The 25,973-nt window shown below is 38.7% G+C and overlaps 1 protein-coding gene across 7 annotated transcripts in view; it reads left to right on the top strand.

The window, feature by feature from the left end:
• Nucleotides 1-444: 444 nt before the first annotated feature.
• Nucleotides 445-25,973, top strand: part of EZH2 (enhancer of zeste 2 polycomb repressive complex 2 subunit) — a 50,388-nt gene continuing 24,859 nt past the window's right edge. The window contains exons 1-5 of one of the 7 annotated variants that reach the window (XM_063405880.1): nucleotides 445-617; nucleotides 2,166-2,231; nucleotides 21,433-21,556; nucleotides 22,053-22,154; nucleotides 24,966-25,082. In XM_063405880.1, coding sequence (XP_063261950.1) covers nucleotides 2,194-2,231; nucleotides 21,433-21,556; nucleotides 22,053-22,154; nucleotides 24,966-25,082 — 381 coding nt within the window. In that variant the 5' untranslated portion in view covers nucleotides 445-617; nucleotides 2,166-2,193. Of the gene's footprint in view, nucleotides 618-2,165; nucleotides 2,232-19,839; nucleotides 19,897-21,432; nucleotides 21,557-22,052; nucleotides 22,182-24,965; nucleotides 25,083-25,973 lie in introns of those variants that run through there. The other 6 variants (XM_063405853.1, XM_063405889.1, XM_063405843.1 and 3 more) reach the window with 6 other exon arrangements.

Raw genomic sequence — 25,973 nt, 5'->3', positions numbered from 1 at the left:
CCCCGGGACCGTTACGGCCGTTACGCCTCTCCCGCTCTCGGACCGATTCAAACTCGGCAGCGGCGCCGAGCGGGAGCGCGGCCCCTCCCAGTGCCCGCCAATCCTCTCGCCTGCCTCCCTCCCCTGTCCCCTCCCTCTCCCCCTTCTCCACGTGAGGCGGCCGGAGAGTTTCAAGCCTCCCCGGCGCGGCGCAGCCCCGGGCCCGGCCCCGCCGCGCGGCGCGGGGGGGGGCGGGCGCGCGAGGGGCGGGGGGCGGCGGGAGCGGGGGGAGCGCGAGCCTGCCGTCCCCCCGCGCGGGCAGCGCGAGAACAAAGAGTTCTCCCCACCCCTCCCTGCCCCCCCCGCACGTGGGGAGCGAGGCCGCGCCCCTCGCCCCGCCCCCCGCCGCTCTCGATTGGCCCGGCCGGGCCCCGGCCGCGTCCGTCCGGCCAATGGGGGCGGCGCTCGGCGCTCGCCAATGAGCGCGATGGCGATTGGGCCGGCGTGTTTGGCGCTCGGTCCGGGAGGGTGAATCCGGCAGCCGGAGGCGGAGGGAGCAGAGCGGGAGCGCCGAGCGGAGCTGGCGGCGGCACCGGCGGGAGCGGCGGCGGCGCGGAGCCGAGGCGGCGGGGGAGCGGGTGAGTGAGCGGGCGAGCGAGCGACACCTCGCGGGCTTGAGGCGGCGGCGGCGCCAGGAGCGGCTATTTATACCCGGGTCCTTTGTCATGGGGGAGGGGAGGAGGGGAGGGGGCGGCAGGGAGGAAGGGAGAGAGGGGAGGATGGGGGCAGCGGCGGCGGCGGCGGCGGCGGCTCCTGAGGAGCAGCCGCCCCCCGCGTCCCCTTCCCGCGGGGCGCCGGCGGGCAGACACGCGCGCTCCCGGCCGGTGACAGCTGGAGGGGGAGACATGGAGTCTGGAGTGCCCTTTGTCTAAGTTGGCTCCGTCCAGCCCGGCCGGCGGCTCCCATCCCCGCCCGGCGCGGCGCAGACCCGGGCTCGGGGCGAGCTCGCCTTCCCTCCTCCGAAGGGCGGGGGGCGGCGGGCGGGTGGCGAGAGGGAGAACGGGGCGCAGACCCGACCATTCCCTTCCCCTCCTCTCCGCTCCAGCCGGCGGCACGCGGCGGCGGCTCCGGGGTGTGTGTGTGTGTGTGTGTGTGTGTGTGTGTGAGCCCGGCGCACGCCGGGCAGGGGAAATCCGTGTGCCCGCCGCGGGCAGCGCGGCACACAGCTCGTCCCTCTCCTCCCGGGAGGCTGGGACAGGTCCGCCCGGGCTCCCGGAAGCCGGGGCGAGCCGGGCGGGGAGGCTGAGCGCGCCCCGGGCCGCCCGCCCGCACCCGCGGCACGGCGGGGCTGGGCTGGGGGCTCCCGCCCCGGCTTTGGGGCGCTCCAGGCTCAGGAGGGGAGCTCAGGAGGGGCCGGGGGAACTCAGTCTGGCGGCCACTCCGGCGAACTTCCGAATCGTGGAGGACACCGTGCGATCCCGATCTTCCAGAGCGCCACAAGAAAGTTCATAAATAGCTGAAATTTCTGGGGTTTGGGGTCTAATATCGCCAAGCACGGCGATATGGAGCACTTAAAATCTAAGGTGTCCGGGGAGGTGCGAAGGAGGTACTGGGCTGAGCCGTCCGTGAGCAACAATTGTGTGGTTGGATCTTTATCCAATAAAAAGAAAAAAATCGGTGTGTTGTGGCATCATGTACACTTATTTAACATTGTCAGGTCTTCGTGGTGATTCCAGAATTGTTATTTTTACACGAAAGAAAAGCAGTGCGTGCACGGATGTGCGGGAGGAATGGGATAACAAACTTGTACGTTACTCCAGATGTTTATTTCTAACTTACAAAGGACGGCACTGATTTTATTGGAGCAAAAGGAAAGTGTTTTGCGTTTTTAAAGCTGGAACATCAGATTCTTGTTCCCTCCGATGAGAAGCATTTAAGAGTTTGGAGAAGGTAATTTAATTCTAGCAGGATAGGTTTGTCTTTGCTTAAGTGTAGCAACTCTAGTTTCAGCTATTGTGAGTTTGGTTCTTACTAATTCAGATTTCATGAAGGGTTTTTACTAGCACATTTAGTGTAATCCTCACATCTAAGTGAGGATTTTTCTCATAGATAGGTTAGGGTTTGACACGTTCAGTTTCTTTATGCAATTTATAAAAAATTAAAGGTCCTTCTTTGTTTGTCCCCAGTGTCTATATCAATTTGAGAGTCCGGGGAATGTTTTTTTGTGGTAACAATAAAGCATCTGCAGAAGGGTGAGTATTATTTGTACGTAGTGTACTATAACTAGTCTCACTAGTGATTATTAAAGTGTGAATATTTGAAAGCTACAAAGTCTCTCAGAAAACACGCTTCCAGTATTTTAGGAGATATGACTCAAAAATTTTCTGTGATGTGTTGAATGTTTTTAAGAGCTAGTACTTTACAAAGTACTGGATTAAAAATGTCACATTTCTTGTTCTGGAGTTTCCTTTACAAGAAAAAATAAAAGAAAAAAAGGAAAAATATTTTTTCCTTCCTCTGCCTTCATGAGAAATGAAAGTAACAAAGTTAAACAACCTGTGGAGAAGTCTGTGACATTGTAATGTTCCATGAGATGCCAACTGCTATTTTCGTCTGGAACTTTGGAAGGATTCAAGACTTTAATTTAGGAGAAAAATTGGGAAAAACTTTCGGATGCTTTCATAGATTTTTTTAATATGTAATTTCACATTGAAAAGTGGCATACACTGGAAATCTGCACCTTCAAAAAGTTGTAGAATGTCACTCCTCACTTTAAAATGAACCGAAGTAGTGGTGTGTAAACTTAGGCCAGAGACTTGAAATTCAACCTCAACTCTTCCCCCCCTGCTGTGTTTTTTTCCTTTCTTGCTAAAATTGCCAACAAGCTGAAATATGGTGATTACTTTGAAGATGTGCTTTCAAACTGGTTTTTGTTTGTTCTGTAACATTGGAACTTTCATAGGTGAAATGTAAAAATGTATCTGCAACGAAACTTTGGCTTAGGGAGAAAGGAATTTTTGCAGTGCATTATTAAATGCATGAGCTGTATTAGATACAGAGAGAGTGCAAGCCTCTTTCTCTAAAAGTGCTTATAAGCTACACCTAGAATCCAGTGCAGGCCAACAGTGCTCCCAGGAAAGTTGGTGCACTCTAAAATTCCTCTTGCAATTAGTCAAGAAAAGTGTTCTGTCACCATTCACAAGACACTTCAGCTTCCTTAGCTGGATAGATCATGGATGTGTTTTCATAAGTTCACAGCTGTAATGTTAAAACTGAATAACAATTTTAGATGATGGTTCTATATTCATGTGATTGAACAGTGAGAGTTATTTTTAAAAATGGCTGCAATGCTGACAGAAGGCACATTTAATAAATGTCTGCTTTACATTGTGTTTGAACAAAAGTGCTGTGGAAAAACTTTAGTGTTGGTTGTAATCTGGAAGTTCTGTAATTCTACTGTTAGTTCTTACAGATGGATCTTAGCTGACTTGAGAAAAGTATCTGTGAAGCTTTAGGGGGAATAATGTTTTTTCCAGCAGGGATGCTAGAAATCTCAGAAACAGAACCTGGCCTTGGCTAAGTAAGGAAGTTCACTGAGTTGATAAAGTAATTTTGGCAATATTACTTATCCAAGCAAAATTCACTTTACCAGATTTTTTGAAGAGTGAAGGAAATAGGCTGCATACTGTAAATGCAATTCTTAATGATTTGATGGAGGCATTTGTGTAACACATTAACAAACAAGACCACTGTTAACAGAAGCTGTAGGACAGTAACAGGAGGTTTATTTTAATGTTGAAGTTGCTTCCAGCCTTCTCTTCCTCCTGTCAGCAAGGACTATGGAGAGCTGTGCTGGGCCCGTTGAAGTGGTGTCTGATTGAAGACAGCATCTGTAAATGTATCTATCTATAAATGTATCTACACATTTAACACCTAAGTGTATGACTTGTACAACTGTTCTGGAGTGCCTAAGTCGGTCTTTAAATGGATGAGTTACTCCTGCACTGACGTAGTTTAAGGAATAATTTTAGTTAAAGTAGCTATGTCTTCGAGGAGAACAGTGAGGTAAACAAAAATCTTGTATAAAATGTACCCAAACCAGCAAAAACTTGTATAAATTGTATGCAGAGGAGAGAGGGGTGCTTCACAGATGACAACACTTGTTACAAGTTGATCAAATGCTCAGGGTTTTTTTTTTTTTTTAGCTCTGAGTATATGCCCAAGGGTTTTGTTGAGCTAAAGATTAAAAGGAAAACAATGTACAGAATTACTAAGTAGGTACTCTATCTGTTCTTACAGAGATCAGTTAAAGACTGTGGGATGATGCTCTGTAAGTCAATTTATGGATGAGGTGAAACTAAAAATAAAATGTATAGAGGGATGGTTCTATTGAGCTCCAACCAAGAAACAGGGAAATTTTCTAAAACATACTACTTTCTGTAACTGATAGTAGCAGGCAGTTTGATTGTCACAGTCTTTTTCCAATTGTACACCTAAATTTCCACCAAGATGGGTCAGACTGTGGACTTGGTTCTGAATTAAGAGGTAAAGTAACACTAGTAAACTTGAGTAGAGGCAAGTATTAAGAAGAAGAGTGAAAAGTATGATTTGCATATAGAATTGACAGATTAACCTTCTCTTATAAATACTAAAGAAGAAAGGAATTTTTAAAATATATAATGAATTATTTGGCCACAAGTTTGTAAATTGATTGTAATTTAAAAATATTGGGAAAAAGGAGGAAGTCTATTGATGTCCCTGCTGTGTCCAGACAAAAATATAAACAAACAGTGCTCACCCCCAAATTAGTGTGGGTCACACTCTTATTTAAGAAACCTTTTGGCTACCTGGCTGAAGCTTGGGCATAGGATTTTTCATTTATTGTGCCTCTGCTCTGTTTGTGAAAACTGCTGTTGACTTGGAATGATTTATAATGCCTTCTCTGCTTCGTATCTAGTGGTAAAATCAGTCGTACTCTTAAGGTAAGAGGGCCATTTGGACATTTAGATAGATGCTGCACGTGATCTGAATGCTGTGGATAAAAATAACAGTGCAATGATGTGAGTGGATCAGCACAGTGTTGTCATTTGCTTGAAAATGTGATGTAGTATTTCCAAAGCTTCTAATTGGAATATATATGATTTCATTAGCAAATGAAGTAAAACTGGTGTCTTACTGTGTGCAAATAAAGACTTCCTTGATACACAATTACAGAATACTCCAGAATTTGCTATTAGTTTTCTTTTTTTGTATGTACATATGGTGCCTGCTTGAGTAACATTGTATGTGTAATTATGCAAGCAAAGTAGTACAAATTGCAGTTCACATCCTAGGCTTTTTTAGAAATGAACTGAAAATAAAGCTTTACAGGAGGGTATGATTTCTTTATATTTTTAAATTGTTTTTTGATCTAGAACCAGGCCTATTTCCCTTGTCAATTTTTTGTTGTATCTGGCTCCTTTCCATTCTGCTTTTTACGTGGTTAGTACAGTTTTTCCTGCCATGCGTTCTCTATTCACAGCCTGCATGTTCGGTTTAAATCCCAAAGCCATCAGATGTAATTTAAAGAAACAAAGTATTTGAAAGGAAGGAAACTCAAATCTTATAACTCATATATAATTTTATTTTTTTTAATGTGTGCTGGTTTCCTTTCCGTGTTTCTTAGCCTGAGTGGATCTGGCAAGCTTTATATTTTTGGTGTGTAGCCTGATTTCGTTTTTACTAATAAGATAAAAAATTCTAGAGCTGGAATTAATTTTGCTGCTTCTGTAAGAAGACGTATGGATGTGTGTTATAGATACGTGATTTACCCATGGAACTGCACCATGGCAAATGGATTAAAGTCTTTATTGTCATCTCTTTTTTAGTGGTACAGTATATAACCAGGACAGTGTAAATTCTGTCCTTTGTGATAACTTTCTCCTGTTGTATATCCACTAGTTTGTGCCATGCTCCTAGAGAGTATTTATTGCCAATGTGTTAGTGCAAAGCTAAATCCAGTAATTATTGGAAGAAGGGATCGACATATGTTGTTTTATTCTTACCATAGTTTAACCATTCCTGGTGTTCAGTACATGGTTGCTTTGAAACTGGGAGACATAAGGTCCCAGACCTTATTTAGTATTTGCATTTCTCTTCCACAGCCTAACGGAGATATTTTCTTTTTCACTGAAGGGTGGTGGAGTTTTTTGGGGTTGCATCTTGGGGTTTTTTTGTTTGTTTGTTTTGGCCTTTTCTTTGGTTTTTTTTTCCCCAAGATAAACTGTTTCTAATTAGTTTTCTGTATTAAGTCAAACTTCTGGAAGAGTAGTGGGTTTTTCTTCCTTTTTAAGTGACATCTAATACAATGTGCAGGTGGATTTATTGGTGTATACTTTACAGAATAAGTATGCCATACATTAGACACAGTTATTTTCTGAAATTTAAAATGATAATTTTTTAAAATAACTCTTATGGTTATTTTCATAATTTGAAACTCATTTTGGAATTATTCAGGCAAATGACAAATACCAGTTCAGCTTCAAATTTGCCAGACTGCTCTACAGTAAATTCTGTGTACGTGGAAGTGTAATGTCTTTCAAAGTTTAGGCTATTTGCCTAAGCAGGGAAAGAGCATGGAATAACTATTGAACCTCAATCGTTGTGCATCAGGGTTTTTCCTGCGTGAGTGTGAGTTGCTTTTGCAAGCTTGGGTTGAACAGAAGAACCTGTGGCTATTTTAGTTTTTAGAGTATAAAAGGTGTGTCCACAAAACAAGTTCAGGTGGAACTGAACTGAGCAGTTTGTGCTCTTCAAATTCACATCATAAATTATTTTGCCTGTGGAGACGTGTCTCAAGTGCTCACAGCAAGTGTTACTTTTTCTGCCAGATTTATCCAGGATATCAAAAAGCTAAGTTTTTAAGAGATGGAGGTGTTAAGCAACAGAGGTTAATTGGAATGTGTGTGGGAGTCATCTAACTTCTCTGAGTGTCTGTGAATGAGTGTGAAGAGAGAGATTCTGGAGGTACACATTTGAGCAACTCAAAGGGGAAGCTCAAGTTTTATGCACAAAACTCTGCTTTCTCCTGACAAATAGCCAGGCTTGGTTTGCAGTGAGGAACGTGGGATGGTTTTAATTGTAACTTGTAAAAAGTATGATCAAATTCGGGCTTGAAACTTTTTGTTGCTGTGGTGCTGCTTGGAGTTTTAAAATGTTTTATTTGTTTTTTGAGCCAAATAATCTTACTCATCCATCCAAATGTTAGAAGTATTTATAGATGCAGATATTCAAGTGAAAAGCAAATAGTTGCATTACCTGCTTCATGATGTTCGGCTCACGTTGCCCAGAGTGAAGTGAGATGTCAGTCAGTTTCAGTTACTGTCAATTTGGTTCAGTCTTTAATATGAAAAATTTGGTTATGATCTCCCTGTTCTCTCTTTACACTCCCCCCACCCAAGTGGACAAGTATTTGAACTTCTTATTTTTATTTCCAAACCGGTATTTTTCTTAAAGTATCAAATGTTGAAATGTGCTGAAAGAAAGTGGTAATGTAGGGAATTCAGAAATTTTTTTCTTTTAAATGGGTTACTCTTACTCCTTAAGTGGTATTCAGTAATGATTTCATGTCTGGTTTTATTTCTCTAAATCTTGAAGTGGGGACACAGAAAGATTTTTTTTTTTTTTTTTGTAAGGGAAGAATAGCTTTGAAATAGCTTTGCAGGCTTGCTTATACATATAGAACACTCCAGTATGAATTTATCTTTTTTTTTAAGGACTGTCTCAAAACAAATTTATGTTGAGTTATTTTTTGTGTTCTACTGTATTTGTGTAAGGAAATGTATGGAAAACCTAAATATTTGTATTGAAATCTTGTTTTCTTATTAACAGACATAACATTTTTTTCTCTGCTGAGGAGAATGAAACTGGGAAGCATCCATACCAGTGTTTCTTGATGAGTAAATGTTCTAAATGAGGAACTCCTACAAAATGAAATAATGTCAAAATAAATCTGAAGGCAGTGTGTTATTAGGAAAAAAGAAGTCATCAAACTGATGCCCTCCTTCTTTGTCTCGTAGAAAATCTGAAATAAGCTTGATTTCTAGAACAGTGGTGTTGTGGGATCTTGCTCAGCTACTTCACGTTTAATCAACCTATAATTAGTTACAAAAACTTTTAAAATCATTGGGGGGTTTTGTTATGACCAGATGAGTTCTTATGGGTTTTCTTAATGATCATTATTTAAATTTCTGAAGCAGGTTATTGAAAATTATTTTAGATGTTAAGGAACACAAATTTGATTATTTTCTGAAATGCTTCTGGAAGATCAAGAGTTACTTTTAAGCTCTTAGCTGCAAAATTTTTAACATGCTGGCAGATAGAGTAAGGGGTGTTGAATACTGGCAGTTGCTTAGCTTTGCTAGTTTTCTAATGCAGTAAAATAGATTCACTTATAAAAAGAGCAGGAAGATAAACTAAGATTTCTCATGCGTTTCCAGGAAGCAAAAGGGAATGAAGCACCATTTCTTTCTATTTAATATCCAAGAGCTTCTTGACTCCTCATTCTTTCCTTTCTTTCTTCCTTGTCCGTGGGAGTTTTTAATATCTGTCTGGTCAGTATATAAATGGTAGAAACTCCTGAGAAGGATTTTAATGCACCATAGTGTTAAAACCATGTATGTAAACGAACTGTTAGGGGAGAAAGTAAGAAATGCCATAGGAGGCAAACTAATATTTTTAATTAAAAAAAAATCAGATGGGGAGCATGATTGAAGACAACATGAGTTCTGTGAGCCCTCGAGCTGACATATTTCCCTCCTGTCTTGTGTGTCAGTAAAACTGAACTGCTCTGACTTACTAAGTGAGGAGAGCATTTCAAATAATAAGTGGTATGAACTGAGCACATCCAGAAACTGATCTGCAGACGTAGGCATTTAGTACTGTCACAAGGAGCTGAAAATTGGAATGCCTAAGGCCATGGGTCAGTGTCTTTAGGTGGGGCCAGAATGACTGGATCCTCACTTTCTTCAGTAAAAAGCAGCAAGATATTTTCAGCCAGAGAACTTCCTTGCTTCTGTCAATGGCTGCAAAAATGCTCCTGCTGTCAGGAGGGAAATGATAGCACAGGTGCAAGTAAAAGGGCTTCTTTTTGTAGCAATGCCAGCATAAAGTAGAGGTGATGCTTGAAAGTCAAAGCTGGCAGGTTTTGTCTGATAAGTTTGGGCAGTAACGAGGAACTGTGTTTGGAGAGATTAATTCAACTGTTAAAAACAGACTGGAAACAGTAATCGATGAAGGAAAGTACGTGCTGTGATCAAGGCAAGCCTAAGTCAGGAGTTAAATATATGGAGAGGAAACAGGTGCTCCTACCAAATCTGGCATGAAGGTTAGAATTCCTAATATCTAAGACAGAAGCATTCCCTAGCATCATCTTGGTGTACAGTGCAGGATTGTAGCTGCTGTAAAATACTGTAGGTAATTACTACATACTGCAGTAGAGAGCAGTGACAGCAAGTCTTTGGAATGGTGGTTGACTGCAGTGGCATTGCTTGGGCAGGGGCTGCTCTCTGTTGGCTGTGTCTGCAGCCTGAAGTGGTGTTTCTCCCTAGTAAATTTCTTTTTAATGGCTTTCCCAATCTCTAAGTTTTTTATTTTTTATAGAATATATGTACATGCTGAAGCTTTTCATAATGCCAGAGCGCATGTAGTCAGTCCTTCATGAAACTATTGCAGATCATATATGTAACTTAGTGGACACTAAACCACCTCACATTTGGTTTGTGTTTTTCATTTGAATCAGAAGTTCCTGTTGAATATGCAGAAGGGTTCATCAGCCTTGTTAACACAGGAAGGCTAAAAATCAGTCATTTAGAGGAAATTTTGACACACTGCTTAGCTCAGATTCAAGGTATTGCCTATGTTATAATATTTTAATAACCGCTCCAGTGGTAACTAGTTTTGGTTTGGGAAATAATCCTGGAAATAAAAATATAGTAATTATAGTTAATAAGTACTACAAATAAATAGTTTATTTGGATTAAATATGTCGTGAAACTACTCTTAGTTCACTGAGATGGCCACTCCTACATAGCCGTAGGAGAAAAGGCTGTGCATAGTCATTTTGTATATGGTAGATCAAGGTAGCACATCAGGACCAGGTGTGAAATTGCCATGAAATGGGGATTTTTTTTTTTAATATATGCCTCTATTGAAATTAGCTGAAATTCTCACACAAAAGCTACAGGAAAGCATCTCATTGGTCTTGAGTATTTTGAAGTACGAGTTGGGGGCTATTAACTTAAGAGCTAGTGGGGTAGTAACAAGGCCCTAAAAACCATTGTGTTTGGGAAGAAATAATTGAGGCAACACATGTTTCAAGTTTTGGGGAAGCAAATCACAGAATAGTTGCTTATTGTGAATGTGTATACCACTTGACTCACTTAGTGGCTTCTTCTAGAATATGATTAAGTTTAAAAAGGAAAAAAAAAAGAAGTGAAAAAAAGCCAAAACAAATCCCAAACCAAAAGACAACCAACTATTTAATATATCAGAGTACAGAGCAGCCTTCTGATCTTAAGTATGCCAAGTGCAAGCTAAGGCTGTAGTCACTTAAATGGCAGAAAGTAAAAGGTCTGAAAAGAGTGACACTTCAAAAGTACAAAGGTTGGCCTATAAGAAAAGCAGAACCCCATTAGGATAAGGAGACAACTAATTTGAAAATAACAGCCCTTATATGTGGTCTTTTTATTTATTTTAAACATAATGTTCAGTTTAAGCATTTTAGTTAGACTGTTTTCTTAATTAGTGAAGAGCTTTCCGATCTGTCTTTTTTAATTACAGTTTCTGAGAGAGAGCTGGAAGTTCCAACTGTACTTTTAACAAGACAAGGCATCTTTCAAATGAACCAACACATGGAATAGTAGTGGAAAGGAGTGTGTGAACTAGCTAGTTGATGGACTTGTTAAAGGAAACTAATATTTATATTGATTATAAGAATCAGTGATTGCACACCAAACTCACGAGTTTAGTCTGGTTAAGCTCTTAAGCATTTTAATTCACAAGTTACTGTTCCTTTAATGGTAGTGTTTTTCACGTTGTGTCTGTAGCAGATTGAAATACTAAGGGTATTAGTGCTGATTGTTTTCATCTTTTGATTATTAACTGAAATTTAAAAGGCAAACAAATTCCCTGGCATGAGCTTTAGAAATAGTGTGGTTCTTGTTTTGAGATGGTGGGCCCAGCTGAGAGATGTGTTGACTCGTAGAATAGTTTTAGATCTAGAAGTCATCTGATCCAGTCTCACACTTAGGTTAGGCCAATGCTGAAATCATATTTTCCAGACCACTTTTAGAATATTTTCAAGAGTGGAGATCCTGACACCTTTTAATACATTCATATGCTGGACCACACTCACTGGGAAGAATTTTCTTCCTATACTGAAATGAAATCCCTTACTGAGTCTTGTCTGTTGCCTCTTGTATTTTCATTTCAGCATAGATTAGCATCAGTTTCAGTAGAAGAGATAGAACAGTGCTCAAATTCTGTGTTTGTCTGTGTTTAGCTCCAATTTGTGTAGGAAAGCAAGCTATTCAGGGAGTTAATTCCATTATGTAGTGCTTAAAATTCTCTGAGAGACTCGTTCAATTTTGATAAGGCCCAGAAACAGACAGAAGTATGACACATTCTTAAGAGTGTGTTCAGGAGTTTGGGGAGCTTACATGTGGTATTCTAGAAGAATATTTGTAAATAGAACATGCCTTGAAGCCTTTGGCTTGTGCTAATACTTATTGAGTGGCTGTAGTGGGATGTGGGATGTATGAGGCAGAACGCAATTGAAGGAACCTACACTACCTTTTCATTTGTCTTGCACTGGCAAGTGATGTAGACACGTTTGCTGCTATTGTTTCTCGCTGACTACATCTTCTCAGAGCAATCTTTAGTTGATCAAGAGATAGCAGGAAAAAGCTTCTAGAAAGCTACTCCTGCAGAAGTAGTTAACGCATTAACTGCATTGATCGTGCAAAGTGCTGTAAAGAACAAAAAACTACACAGTGTGAATGATACATTTTACACAGTGTGGAAGATAAATGTTCTAGTCTAAGACAAGTGGATGATATGCTGGAATGGTTTGCTTGCATTGAAGAGGAGAGGTTTTCTTCTGCTTTCCCTTGACTCTGGTTTCATGGTTCCGCTTCTTGCTTGCCAGTTTGGATATTTATGATGCCAGCATGAACAGCTGTGGTCCAGTTAGGAAACTATTCATCTTTTGAATGCAGAAAAGATATAGCTTGAGGTAACTGATCAGCATGATCAAACTTACAATATTTGCTATGTAATGTCAGTCTGAGATGCTGAAGTAGTGTAGACAGACAATGAAGAGAGGAAATGAATGCCGTCTTAAGATCCCACTTCCTTTCCCAGTTCAAGTTGAGAAGTACACTCAGATGTATTTGTCATCAGCTTCCAAAAGCAAACAGGTAGATGAATGTGCTGTTTAGTTTTGGTTGAAATGTTGTTCTTCAAAGTGAAATTCTGTTAGGTAATAAACTAGTAACCATTGTTTATATCAGGAAGGAGAAAGTACACTGGCCATGGATTTAACAGCAGTTCCAGTGGAGGCAAAATCTTCAGGTTATTGGTACATATACAACCGCACAATATTGTAGTGACAGGGTAGTGTAAAAGGGATTCTACTAATTGAAACGTATTTTAGTGTTGCATATAGCAATTACAAATAAATAGCTGTCACAATATAGGAGCTTACTTGTAATGAGATTGCTCATAATAAAATCATGCCTATTTATAGCAGCAAACTTTCTGCTTTTGGAGCTGCCATATTATCTGGAAAGCCTATAGCCACCAGCAGTTTGTGCTGGTGTGAGGGCTGACACTAAAATGTCTTGGATGCATGTTTCCCACACTGCAGAACAGGTTTTTAATTCTACTTGCAAACCAGAGGTTTTCTGCTAACTTGAGGAGGAAAAAGGAAATGTTGTGAATTTTTACACACAGTAATTGCTGCTCAGTTTGGAGTTGGCATTGGTGCATCTGATGCTGTTGATGGTTCTCCTTCTTCCATCAGATTAGTTAAAGTTAATAGTTTTGTCTTTGATAATAGCCTGTAAAAATTTCCACCTCTTGAGTGATCAAGAACATTCTTGCAGAACATGTAATCTTGTCAGAGCTGAGCATGAGTGTTTTGCTAACCTACATCATCCATAACCATCCACCGCTGATGCCTGTCAGAGTGAGGAAGAGCAGATGAAATGTGGAGTTACCTGCTTAGATCAGTTAACGAACTGGTCCTTTTCTTTTAGATACTTCCAAAGAGAACCTGGTACTGGTTAAGCCAAATACAAGCTGCTGGCCTTTATCTGCTCAAAGAGTGGCACAGATGGCACAGATGGCTTAATAAATTTCCTGTTTCTTAAGAATAATTTTTCTGTACCGGTAAAACCAAGTGTCAGAGGGATGGCATGGTTTGACACAGGCTTGTGTTGAAGCCTGAACTGTTGCCGTCTCCAGTTTTAGTTCTTTGCCTCTTGTTTCTGCCCCGATGTCGCCCCTCTGTCCCTTGTGTGGATTCAAGAATTCATGGCTTGAACAAATTGAGCAAATCTGTGGCTGCTGAACAAACCAGCATGTGGAGCTGATTTTGTTAAAAAAATGTATTTAAAAACTAAGTATGTTCATTTTCTGGGCTGTTCAGACAGATTTTTTTTCCCTCCTGACCTAGTTTGATTACAGAATCATAAGCACTTAAGCACTGACAGTAGAGAAGGCTGTGTGGAAGTAGAAATAAGTGACCACAGATACAGTGGACAGATGATGTCTTTTCCAGGTCAAGCTGATACCAAATAGCATTTGAGGAAGGTGATTGAACTGATAGTAGCATTTGATGTAACTTATTTCTTGAAATTTAAACTGCCTTTAATGATACAGTACTTTGGCATATGGAATAACAACATGATATAAATTTTAAAGCATATATAAGTATTTTTAGGTATTTCTTCTTTAAAAATAGGTTGAGCTCTACTACAAGTTTAAAATACCACATTTCTGTGATATAAAATAGTAAAAACACACTACAGTTTATTCCCATCTATTTTTCTGATTATCCCTGTAAAAGATTAAATGTGCTGTAGTTGTTTTTGTAGTGAAATATTAATTATAAACTATATTAATCTTTTCTAGGTTGTATTTCAGAGATAGAGATTCTTGTTAATTTGAGCTCTGAAATACCCAAGTTGACTGTGGCCTTGGGAATATTTTTATTCCCATGGAAATGAGAATGTGGTATTTTGCATAGATAAGTTTAAAAGAAAACCATGTTTTGTTTTGCTTTGGAAAATCTAGAAAGCAGAGTGGCAACTATAAAACTTCTAGTTGCATCGTTTTTTGTGTTTGCTGTAGTAGCACAGGTAAAGAGTCCTTTGAGGTTCTGTGAGTGTCATTCCCCACCCCCCCACACCTACAGCTTGCATAACTTAATGTGGAAAGACTTAGCAGCTCTGAAATCACAACTGAACAATATTTGTTACTTAATCCAAAACAAGAATATTGGGGTTTGAACTTTTTTTAAACATATGTCTCTGTGCTATTAAAAAAGTGTGATAAAAATGCAGAAGATATATCTGGTAGATTAGAGCATTGATTTATAATTAATTTTCAAGTTAGTTTCTTTGAAGTCTGGCTATATGTCTGTGTTTTATTGGTTTGTTGGGTTTTTTCAGGTGCTTGATAGTTGTAGTAAGAGTGCTGGAAGCTGCTTACTCTGAAAAGATTTAGGATAGATTCATGGACTGTATTATCTTGTTTTGCATTTAGGGTGCATGAAACAGAATACTCAAAGGAAATTTCTAAGAGTTTCTAAACAGTAATGTTTAATTTAACATATCTGAAAAATAGTTGACTGCAGCTGAGCAATCATTTTATTGTATTGTGCTGTGTAAAATCCTGTAACAAAAAGATGAATTCTTTGTGAGGTAGTTTGGTCCAGTTAACAACTTCAGGTCTAAACTGAGCTCACTGAATTTTGATACTTGAAGTGCATTCTTTGTGGGGATATTTGGGGTTTTTTTCCTATTTTCTAGCAAGTACTGCTTTTTTTTGCAGGCTTTTGGAAAAATGCTTTTAATCCTTTCTGTCGCTAAAGTTCTGAATTTTTGGGTTGAATGTGAAAGTTGTCCTAAATTCTGCTGCCCAAGTAAAATTTTTTTTTTTGTTTGTGAAAGAACATAGAAGGGTGTGGTGGGGTGTGGTTGGTTTTCTTTGGCTTGTTGGTTTTTTTTTTTCTCTCTAAGTTCTGTAGATGCTTGAAGGAATTCTGTGTTGACTTCAGGTAGGGTTTGTTATATAATAATTCATCCATTAGTAAGGTTGCATAAGCTCAGGATGAAAGACTTGTATGCTGTCTGGATCTGATAATGGCTTACAGCTAAAGAGCGTGTCTGCCACCCCAGAGCAAACTGATGTATGAAACCAGTGCCTGTTTGTGGTTTCACTGCCTGCACTAGTTTTTTCTCTAGTGTTGGCCTGATTTTCTATAAAATTCTTCCTGCTTTATAGTTGTGCAGAGGATGCCACAGCTGTGGATGGGATCGTGAAATTTATCTGTGTTTATGAAAACAATCGCTATCGTGAGTTTTTATTTATCATTGGTCAGTTGAATCTGGTAAATGAGCCGTACTGGGGTGCAAATAAGGAGTTGGGAAGGGTGGGATGAGGGTAAGGTGCCATCGCTGCTGAGGAAGTTACTTTGGTGAGTACCTTCGTGGTGTAGTATCGACTCTAAATTAGTAAGGGTACAGTATTTGGAATGACAGCGCAGATGCAGGCTTTGAGCTTTCCAGTCAGTGGCAGTAGGTCATTAGGCAGGGCTGTGGGTGTGCTGAAGGTGAGCTGGAAGGGAGATCAAGCAGCACTATGGGATCATCTATTGAGCAGGGATCTGCAGTTAAATACATTCCTTTGGACCTTCAGCTCCTGAGTAGCACGTGTGAAAGCATTTGGCTTTGTGAGAGGTAGAAGCAGTACTTCTGTCCTGCCTACCCATGCTTCCCCATCTGAAAATTATTTTATACCTTCATTATTCTCTCATACTACTCTGGGCATCAAACCCCCCCATGATTATTTATTTCATTATTTTATTTGCATCAGGTTTCAAATGCGGTTTCTCCACTGGGTTTTACATTCTCCTCCAACCTCACTGTTCCCCCTCACCCCCTGCACTGAAGCTGGTGGTTAAGAGTGCTCTGAAGTGCTGTATTATATTAGCATATATTTAAAGTATGTGAAAACCCTAACGCGTGTAGATTAATTCACAGAAAAAAAAGAACTTGTGAATGATACTATACTGTACAAAATATATTTTGATTCATAAGTATCTCCAAACAGGAATCCTGAGTAGTGGGAAGGTAATGTAGTATTTCTACAGTTTAAATACTGTGTAATGTTAAGCACAATTACAAACTAATAGTGTTCTTTTAAAAGGGCAGGCCCCCTCATTTGTTCTCCCATAATTCTCAGTTGGAGATTTTAATTAATTTATCTCTTTTTCCTGAAATTTGGCATGGTAGCCAGAGGAGCTTAAATATAGTTTTTGACAGCCGTATGACTGTTTGAATAGGCTGCCTAATTTACAGAATTATCTGTGTGCTTGTCTCTCACTGATGGATATTGCCAAAATGATCAAAGAAAAATAGGATGTTGTGTTTAAATAAGGCTATTTCTATGTTCTGTAGGCAAAACAGGAGCAATTTGAGCTGAAATTGTTCAACACTTCTTTGTCTCACTGTGAATCCTAGATATATTGTACACTATTTGTCTGCTGAAAATAAGGCTTGCCCGATTTAAGCTTCTAGACATGAATTTTCTTAAAAACTTACTGTAAAGATGTAGATCTTGTTCAGAATTATGACATGCTTAGCAGGGTTTCTTTAAGAAACAAATGTATGTGCTTTAGGACACGGCCATTTTTTGTTTTTAATTTCCAGCTATGCAAGTATGAGTAGAAACTGAAAAGAACAGCTATGTCTTTGTTTCTATTTTCTTGTAGGTTTTTGTTTTAAATTGATGTTTAGGTGGCTTTAGTATGTCTCATTCCTAATACACTCTTATTGTTCTCCTTAAGAGGGGTTAGGTTTGTTATTTTTTAATACTTGGTGGGAGTCTGGAATAACATTGGTGCTCTCGTTAGTATAATTATTTCCTTTTTTGTCATTGCCTTGGGTTGATTGCCCAGTGTGGAATGAGCCAGTTCACAGCTTTCCCTCTTCTGCAAAGAGGGTGCAGGGAGTTATGGCAAAGGTTTCCCTACTTACTGTAATGCCAGGTGAGATCTGTCCGGGCTAGCTGAGGTTTTGCATGGAAGTCATAGTGCCCTTTGGGAGCAGAGCTTTCTCTAGAAACAGTATCGCTGCTGTGGAGTTATGCTTGCTTTCTTTGTATCTCTTCTGAAGTAGCAATACTCTGCCCATAAATAACTGAGTTGGGTGCTACATTGCTACATAGGTTTGTTTTTTTTTTTTTTGTTTGTTTTTTTTTTTTTTGGGGGGGGGGTTTTTTTGTGGATAGAACTTCTTAGAACTTGACTCTGGCAGTTAGATGATTTCTCTGGACCATTTTAATCAAACAAATTAAAAAATTGGGAAAGAATAAGATTTTAAAACAATACAAACAACTGGTGGGATTCAGAAGGGGAAATGGGGATGGAGAAGAGGGACAAGGCCTAGGGGCTCTGAGAATCAGACCACTGGGCTAAGACAATCAGTATCATGTTTTATTTATTAAATGGAAACTGTTTCAAACTGTGCTGTCTTAAGACAGGCTTAACTATTCACAGACAGATGGGATTTAACTTGTGCCACTTTGGCTACTGTAGCGAGTATTCTGGAACTTTATATGAAAAGTTGACTGTGACTCCCATACAGTGTAGTTTAAGGAAAAAGTGCAGGGTTTTTGTCTTATCTAGCAAAGTGGGAACTCTGTAGTTTGTTACAGTTCAGGGTACTTTCACCACTTCTACTGTTTACATGCACAAGAAAGTGATTTGGGCGAGGTTTGTCTTACACACAGGTAGCAGGCAAGTAGACCACTAGTAGGCTTGAGACAGCATTACAGCCCTGAACTTGCCCCAGAGGTTATGTTGATGTTTCCCTGAAGTCTTCTAATTCTCCAAATTACTTTTGATCTCAGGGATGGGAACTAGTGTACAGCACCCTACTTTGATAGTTCTTGATTTTACACCCCAACACTGGCTGTCCTTGCCTTTGAAACTTCTTATCCCAGTTTCTCAGGTCTAGCTTCTTAAATTAAAATTTTGGGGACAACCTTTGAACTGACATTGAGAAATAGTCAGTGGTATTTGTCTCTAGTCCTAATGTGGAGGTGATAGATCAATTGCAGTAAGAGAATTAAAACTCTGAATATGCTCTTCCTGCCCTGCCCTGCCTTGGGTTATTTTTATTCTGTACTTTCTTCTGAGATTTGGGACACAAACCAAATTGTCTCCTACCACAGTAGATATGTTAGCAACAGAGTAATTTTACTTTGGTTATGTTAGACTGCCCAGAAACATACAAACATGGTTCACTTGGCTCTACTGCTCAGACACCAGTAATATATTAATTTTGACAGTTTCTGAAAATTTTTACAAACATGCATCCAGGACACATTTTTGTTCCTTAGATATAATTTTTCTATACTCTCTGTGCATATGCTTCCTTTCCACTAAGTGTTTTTTCTCTTAATATGGACTTGCCATTTAAGATGTAGTTTGTAATTTGTTTATACACATTGGACTTAGTGGGATATATATCATACATTGACTGTTGCACATTAACATTATGGCTTTATGTAGGAGAACTTTTTCTTGCAATAACTTGACAGAAGCACAGTGCCTTTTATTTTCATTCTCTTTTATGTGTTATTTGGTGCTTTGACTACTAAGTTGTCTGTTCCGTATCCCAGATAGCAACTTAATAGTAGTGCAAGAGGAGAGTGTTCTTATAAGTCATTTTTGTTTTCAGATGAATAACCTGAGTGTAAATTATGCTGTTTTAAAAGGAAGTATTATCTTCTTATGAAGTATTATTTTGTTACCATTTTAATATAACAGGTAACAGTGATGTTTGTTACTGGAAAATTGAAGAGACGGGATTTTTTTTTTTTTTTTTTTTTTTTTTTTAATTTTGGTGGGGCTATATTTCTCTCAGGTCTTAAATAATTTTTTGTGGGATCTTCTTGGGGCTGTACTTAAGTTGTATGAAAGAAAGATGGAAATTCTGTTGGGTTTGTCTGTTGTTTTTAATACAATTATATGTGATTTTTGTATAGATATGCTGATGAGCAGGCCTTACCTGTCAATTTAATTTCAGTTAAAAAAGCTTTTTTTAAGCTGGAGTAATTTGTTATTATCTAGGAAACTAGAATAAGAAGGGCTGTGATTGGGGCAGTATTAGAGTAAGTAAATATAATTTATGTTTCAGTTTTCTGGACTATGTTACTTCAGTATTGTCAGCTGAGCTTTCATTTATCTTTTGAGTTCATTGATACTTTTTCCATGTCTTTTGGCTGAATAATAACCAAAGCAATTTAGATGTTCTGTATTGCTTACAAATTGAGATTGTCCTTTATTTAATGGTACTTATTCTGTATCTAATTTATTTCCAGTTAATGGGTTGTTTTTCAATTTTTTTACTTTGCTTAGTTTAGCATATGATACAATGTATTTTCTATACTTCATAATACTTTTATGCTGCTCTTTAATCAGTATCGTAATGTACTTTGAATCCCTGATTATCTTCTCTGAGTTCTAACATGAATGGTCCAGGATTATTTTTTTAAGTGTCATTTTATTTTTTATCTTTTGTAACCATTAAGGTTGTGCTGAAGGAGGTACAGGTGCATTTTACTTGCTGGCTTGTGCATGGAAGCAGGGTAAATGTGTTTGACACTTTGTTCTCAATTTATCTCCCCATGATGGTTCTCTGTCCTCACCCTCTGTCTAGTCAGGTGCATTATGTAGTTATTTGTATCCTGTGTCTTTTTCCTCAAAGGATATTTCCCATGATTTGGGTTGTCAATTTTGCTATTTGTTTGTTTTTCATCCTAAATCTAAAACCCCAACATTATTTCTTGCAAAATACTATAATTAAATTCTATTAAGTCTTGTATGAAAATGGGTTCAGGCTTTTGTAGACATAATACCTTTCTGTTCACTATAAATGAATGCATAGTCTTGAGAATAAACAGGTTCTGTATTGATTTCTTCTCTCATCATCATCATAAAGTCTGATAGCCCTCAAATCTGACCTCTACAGAACTGCTGAAAATAGAGCAGTAAGCTTCCAGTAACTTGGATTAAGCTGCACTCATGACTGCTGGGGAGCTGTAGTGTGGGGCAGTGAAGGTAGCACTGAGCATTATATTCGAGCCCAAAGATGACACTTCTGTTCACATTGACCTGCCTTGATAATTAGGAGGGCTGGAATTGTTTCTGCTCATACTGATTATGCTTGTTTGAGAATGTATTAACTCTGGGCAACTGAATGTTTCAGCCTTTCAGTCCATGTGAATGATATTTTGAGGTATTCACTGAAATATTGTAGTTTTCACAATGCAGCTCTTGAGAAGAAGCCAGTCTTTGATGTAGTGGTTTAGTTTCAGGATGCTGTCAAAATAGTCATTGCCAGCATAGCTGTAGCATACGGTCGTTGATTTTGAAAAATACGGAGCAGATTGGCATATTCTAGCTAGGCATTTGGATTATAACATAAAAATACAACTTCATTGCCAACTGTCCTGTAATGTAAAAATTAACCACTTGGCACTAGGAGGTTGATCAGTAAAGTGGAATCAGTGGGCAGTTTGTGGTTTTATAGAATACTTGAGAAAAGAGCAAAGTCTCTTATTCAGGCTGTTTCAAAACTCATTTCTGAATTTCTGCAATTTTTTCACATCTGAGTGGCTGGCTTAGAGGACTGAGTACTCCTTGGGGTACCTCTTTGTACTTGAGCTTAACTCCAGAAGTCTATTGTAGGAGTTGGTGTCTTAGTGAAGAGGACCCTTCCTGCAAGGAGGGAAAGGTTTGTCAGCCATGAACATAGTTCTCCAGAAGTTAACTTACAAGGCTACTTGCAAGGATTCCAGTGTGTATCTTTGCAGTGGGAATCTTGATTTTTTTCCTCTTCACCCCTTTAAATCTATTAGATACCTTTTTGTATAGAGGCATTAGAAGTACAGATGTGAAGGGTCCACTGATTTGCAATTAAAATTACTGTTTTCTGGTGCCTGTCACTTAAATATATTTTCCTTTCTTCTGTCCCATTGGGATGGTATTGCATGTGTGTGATTGAAAGGAATTAAAGGAATTGGATATGAAAGATATTAAAGGAATGTTGCTTTCCTATCTAACTTCTTCTGTAAGCAGTGGTGTCAGATTTGGTAATACAAACGTGACATTTTCTCTTGTAGGATAATCATGGGTCAAACCGGAAAAAAATCTGAGAAGGGACCAATTTGTTGGAGAAAACGTGTAAAATCAGAATATATGAGACTGAGGCAGCTCAAGAGGTTCCGACGTGCTGATGAAGTAAAGGTACTTTATCTTTTGGTTCTATTGCTTGTAAAATTTTACAAGTATTGATTATTTTCTGAAGTATGTGTCCTGCAGTTAACACTTGCTATAACAATTTCTTTGAATATTTTGTCAGCCTACTGAGAACTTGTCTTAACTCTGTGGTCTTATAAACAGGAATGATCACATTTATATGTGATTGGGTTGAGAATGTTAAGTATCAGCAGAGGTTGTGTTGAGCTAATATGGCAACTTCTTTAGCTGCATACTCTTCCAAATTCCATTTACAATTTAGTTCCATGCTAAATGTGTGACTCTCTAGATGTGAGAATATGGTATGAATTGAAGAAAGGCATCATGAACTATATTGAACCTCACGGATGTTAAAACTAAATTTGTATGTTTTGAGTACTTCTTTTTTTTGTTATAACATGTCTGGTTAAATGTTAGAATGCCTTAAGATGCTAACAGATGAATTTAGAGTCTTTCATTTATTTATAATATGATTAATTTTTAGAGTATGTTTAATTCTAATCGTCAGAAGATACTGGAAAGAACTGAAATCTTAAATCAAGAATGGAAACAACGTAGGATACAGCCTGTTCACATCATGACTTCTGTGAGCTCATTGCGCGGGACCAGGGAGGTTGGTTAACATGTGTTGTGGTAATTCCACTTACGAGGTTGTTAGCATGTTTTTATTTTATTACTGGAAAGTTGGCTGTTCTTTCTATTTTTTTTTCAGCATGATATGACTTGGCAGCTCAATGTGTTTTGTATGAGTGTCTTAAAGAATTTATTTATTGTGTACTTTGATCGTGCAAAGCAATAAATATGTAGCAGGCTACCTGGCTTTGAATGACACACAAAAGTGAAACTTCTTCATTTCTGATAATGATTGGATCATACCTCAGCATCCTTTAATCAAACTGTTCTGTCTCCATGGTACTGGGAGTTTACTCTTGCTCCTGTTGAAGATAGATTAATGAATCCTTGTGTTGCACAAGAGAGTGGATGCTAAATTTGTGAAAAACACTTTCACAGTTGTGGCATAATTTGAGCACTTCAACTGGCTTCCACAGAATTGCTAAGGTTGGAAGGGACCACTGGATGTCATCTAGTGCAGCTTTCCTGCTCAGCAGGGTCATCCTAGAGCATGTTACTCAGCATTGTGTCCTGTGTCATGGTAGCTTCAAAAGTGGTTTAAGCCCATTCCTGCTTTCTATATTCATCCCAGTTTAATTTACCTTATTTCTAAGTTGCTCTTTAGGGCACTTCTTTACACTTAAGAAATTTGAAGATGTTTTATCTGTAATAATCTGAAAAGCGAACTCGTTTCAGTAGGGTGAGAATGAAAAGACTTTAGTGTGAATAGTTTAAAAAAAGCAAGCCAAAGTAGTTTATCTGCAAAGGAATTTGCAGTTTGTTTTCCTAAAATTTTAGTGGAGAACTGGGGAGTGGGAGTGTGTCACAGAGGTGCATTTGTGTGGGTGCATGTTCAAATGCAAGGAGGTGAGGACCTTTGGGTGTTCTCTTTTAAATGTTCTTGAATATGCAATTACTCATGTACGGCTCTATAGCTATTGTGTGGGATCAGAACTGATAATAATTGATGCAGGTACACATCCAATTTTCACTATTTTTGTTAGTAGAAGATTGTTCCTCTTTCTTTTTTCTTTTCTTTCAAGTGTAGTGTTCACTATTCTTTATGTTAATTTCCTGCCTGTGTTGATAGAGCACACTAATTACTAGATTCAATCCAGTCTCTGTCTCATGAATCAGAACTTTAATGCTTGATTTAAGGTTGCCATAATTTATAGTGAGAGAAGTGAGATGAAAAAATGGTGGAGACTTTAAAAGATTACTTTAAAATCTTGTTTTCTCAATATGCTGAATTTCTTCAGAGTTGCATAAGACTCTGGCTGGTAGTAGAAAGGTCGTGTGAGAGCCTTCCTGTGTTTGGTGAGGAGTGCAGGGTCTTGCTGGTGACAGTCAGCATCGAGTGGAGACCATAACGTGCCCTGTGCAGGCCTGCCAGACACTGACTGTGCTCCATACCAGAACAGCAGAGCAGCATAGCTGGGGCTTAGCACCAAACACAGAGTCACTTTGATATAGCCCTTTTGTCAGCCCGAGACTTCTGGTTCCAAAGATAAAAGTAGTTAATGCTTTTACTTTTGTATTTTGCTTTAAAAATGCATGAAAAATATGCTAGGTGGCTGCTAGTTAGAAAATGAAACATTAACCTGAAATGGGAACGAAAAGGTAGCATAGGGCGGTGTCTAGAATATTAATGTACACAGCAGAAATCTAATTTCATTTGCTGCAGATTAAAAAGAAAATAAATAAATCTGGCTTGTGTCATTCTGCCAGGGTACTGTCTCTGTATATTGTTTGTTACATTACTTTGTATATTTCTTTAGAAATGTGAAGCTCTGTTCATCTTTCCCTTCTGGAAAGGAGAAAGATCTTTTGTCTCCACTTCCTTTTTTCCTTTCAGGTAGCTATGATAGCTGTTCTAAACTTTGTTTTATCTACCTCCAAATCTTCTCTGTTGTACTTCCCCTAGCTTTGTATGTTCTTGTCTGCTTTTGCTTGTAACTTTTTGCCCTGAGTTCTTCATACCGCAGTCCAAGTATTTGAGAAAAGTTGATCTGTGTTTGTTAACTGTTGATTATTAGGTGCAAGAATAATCTCATTGTTGTATTTTATGGATTGTTTATCCTTTGGAGGCTACATAAATCTCTGACTACCCAAGCCAGAAGTTCTGTAGCTGAAAAATTCATTGATGTATCCAGCATTACATATTAAGGGTTAATTTTCGTATTTCCTTTGCAAGCAGTGATCGTAATAAAAGGCTTGAGGATAGGATAAACAAGACAATAATTGGGAAACAAGGCAGGAATTAAAGAGACATATGGAGTTTTTATTTATATAAGGTGTCTTGCTGGCATTAAAGTAAAATTATATATATTTTCTTAACATAAATAATACATGATTTCTGCAGTGTATTGATCTGAAGCCAGGGGGAATTCACTTGCCTCTCAGATGGTCTGAGTAAATACACTAACAGCAGTGTAGCAGCAGCAACAGGTACTAAATCTGTTTTGAGATACCAAACCTAATTTGTATTGTAGGTTGAATAGTCTGAGTAAAATACTATCACAGCCACTTAATAATAAGTGGAAAAACACCATCATGATCTATTAACAAAGGTATTGACATAGAAATAATTCTTGGGATCGTTTTCTCTTGCTAAAACTTATTTTCCTATTATGCCTTAAAAAGCTGATGGATTTTTCAAAGGTTGATATGGCTAATTTTGAGAAACTCTTTGAATTTTGTGCATTGTAGAGTGTTCTGTGGTTTATTTTTGTTTGTTTCTTCCCTGATGTTGCTATGTAAGTGTAACTTCAACTTCTTATTTCAGTGCTCTGTTACCAGTGACATTGATTTTCCAAAACAAGTCATCCCACTGAAGACTCTCAATGCTGTTGCTTCTGTGCCTATAATGTATTCTTGGTCTCCCCTTCAACAGAATTTTATGGTAAGTTTAAACAAGTGTAGGGAGGAGAAAGGTATGGAGAAAAGTGAGGTGTTAATTTTAGAAGTATGCCAGCAAAATCTATTGTTAACCTCCCTACTATAGGTATTGGTAATAGGGCAGTAATAATCAGGAATAAGCTCCCTCAAATAAAATAAATAAAATGTAACTTTTCAAACTGAATCTCTGTCCTCAATGTACCTCAGTATCTCCAAAATCTTGCTCTAAAGTTTATTTAATTCAGATGTCCTATTGCCTTTTGTGGCCGTTAACAAATGTAGTTTTATTTGAAAGTGTCTGATTAGTGTAGTGAGAAATGTTTTCTGAGGGATATGAATGCTTTAATGTAGGGCAATTACCAACGTATCTGTAACAGAATAGTAATTCTTGTGGAATAAAGGGAACTAAATCCTGAAATAGTCTCCCCACATAATGGTCATTCTCATATCTGAGTATGCCCCTTTTTTTTTTTCTGGTTAGCTTCACTGTGTGCAGAAGCCATAACTTCAGATTTCTGATATAGGTATTTGGATTTTTGAAAAGCTTATCTTATTGCAAATCTTTTCACATCCATTTGTATATGACCACCTTTGCTTACTATTATTTTGATAATAATTACTGTGAAGTGGGTTAAACAACATTTTTTTATATCAATATACATACTGAGTTTTTCCACGCATTCTTCTCCTTGCATTCAATTCAATAGTGTTTGGATATTTTGGATTGTTACAGAATCATGATCAGCAGGAAAGTTTATTTTAACAATAGAAGGTTCTTTTGCAGTATTGGAAGAAGCAGCTGAGTATCAAGGTCCATAAATTCTATTGATAAAACATGGGACTAATAATGCATTTAGTCTATATGTAGTCAAAAAAAGAGACAGTGGAGTTCAGA

Source organism: Prinia subflava, chromosome 1 (genome assembly GCF_021018805.1).
Source record: "Prinia subflava isolate CZ2003 ecotype Zambia chromosome 1, Cam_Psub_1.2, whole genome shotgun sequence".
NCBI classification, from domain to species: Eukaryota; Metazoa; Chordata; class Aves; order Passeriformes; family Cisticolidae; genus Prinia; species Prinia subflava.
This window is presented reverse-complemented; position numbering and strand designations above follow the sequence as displayed.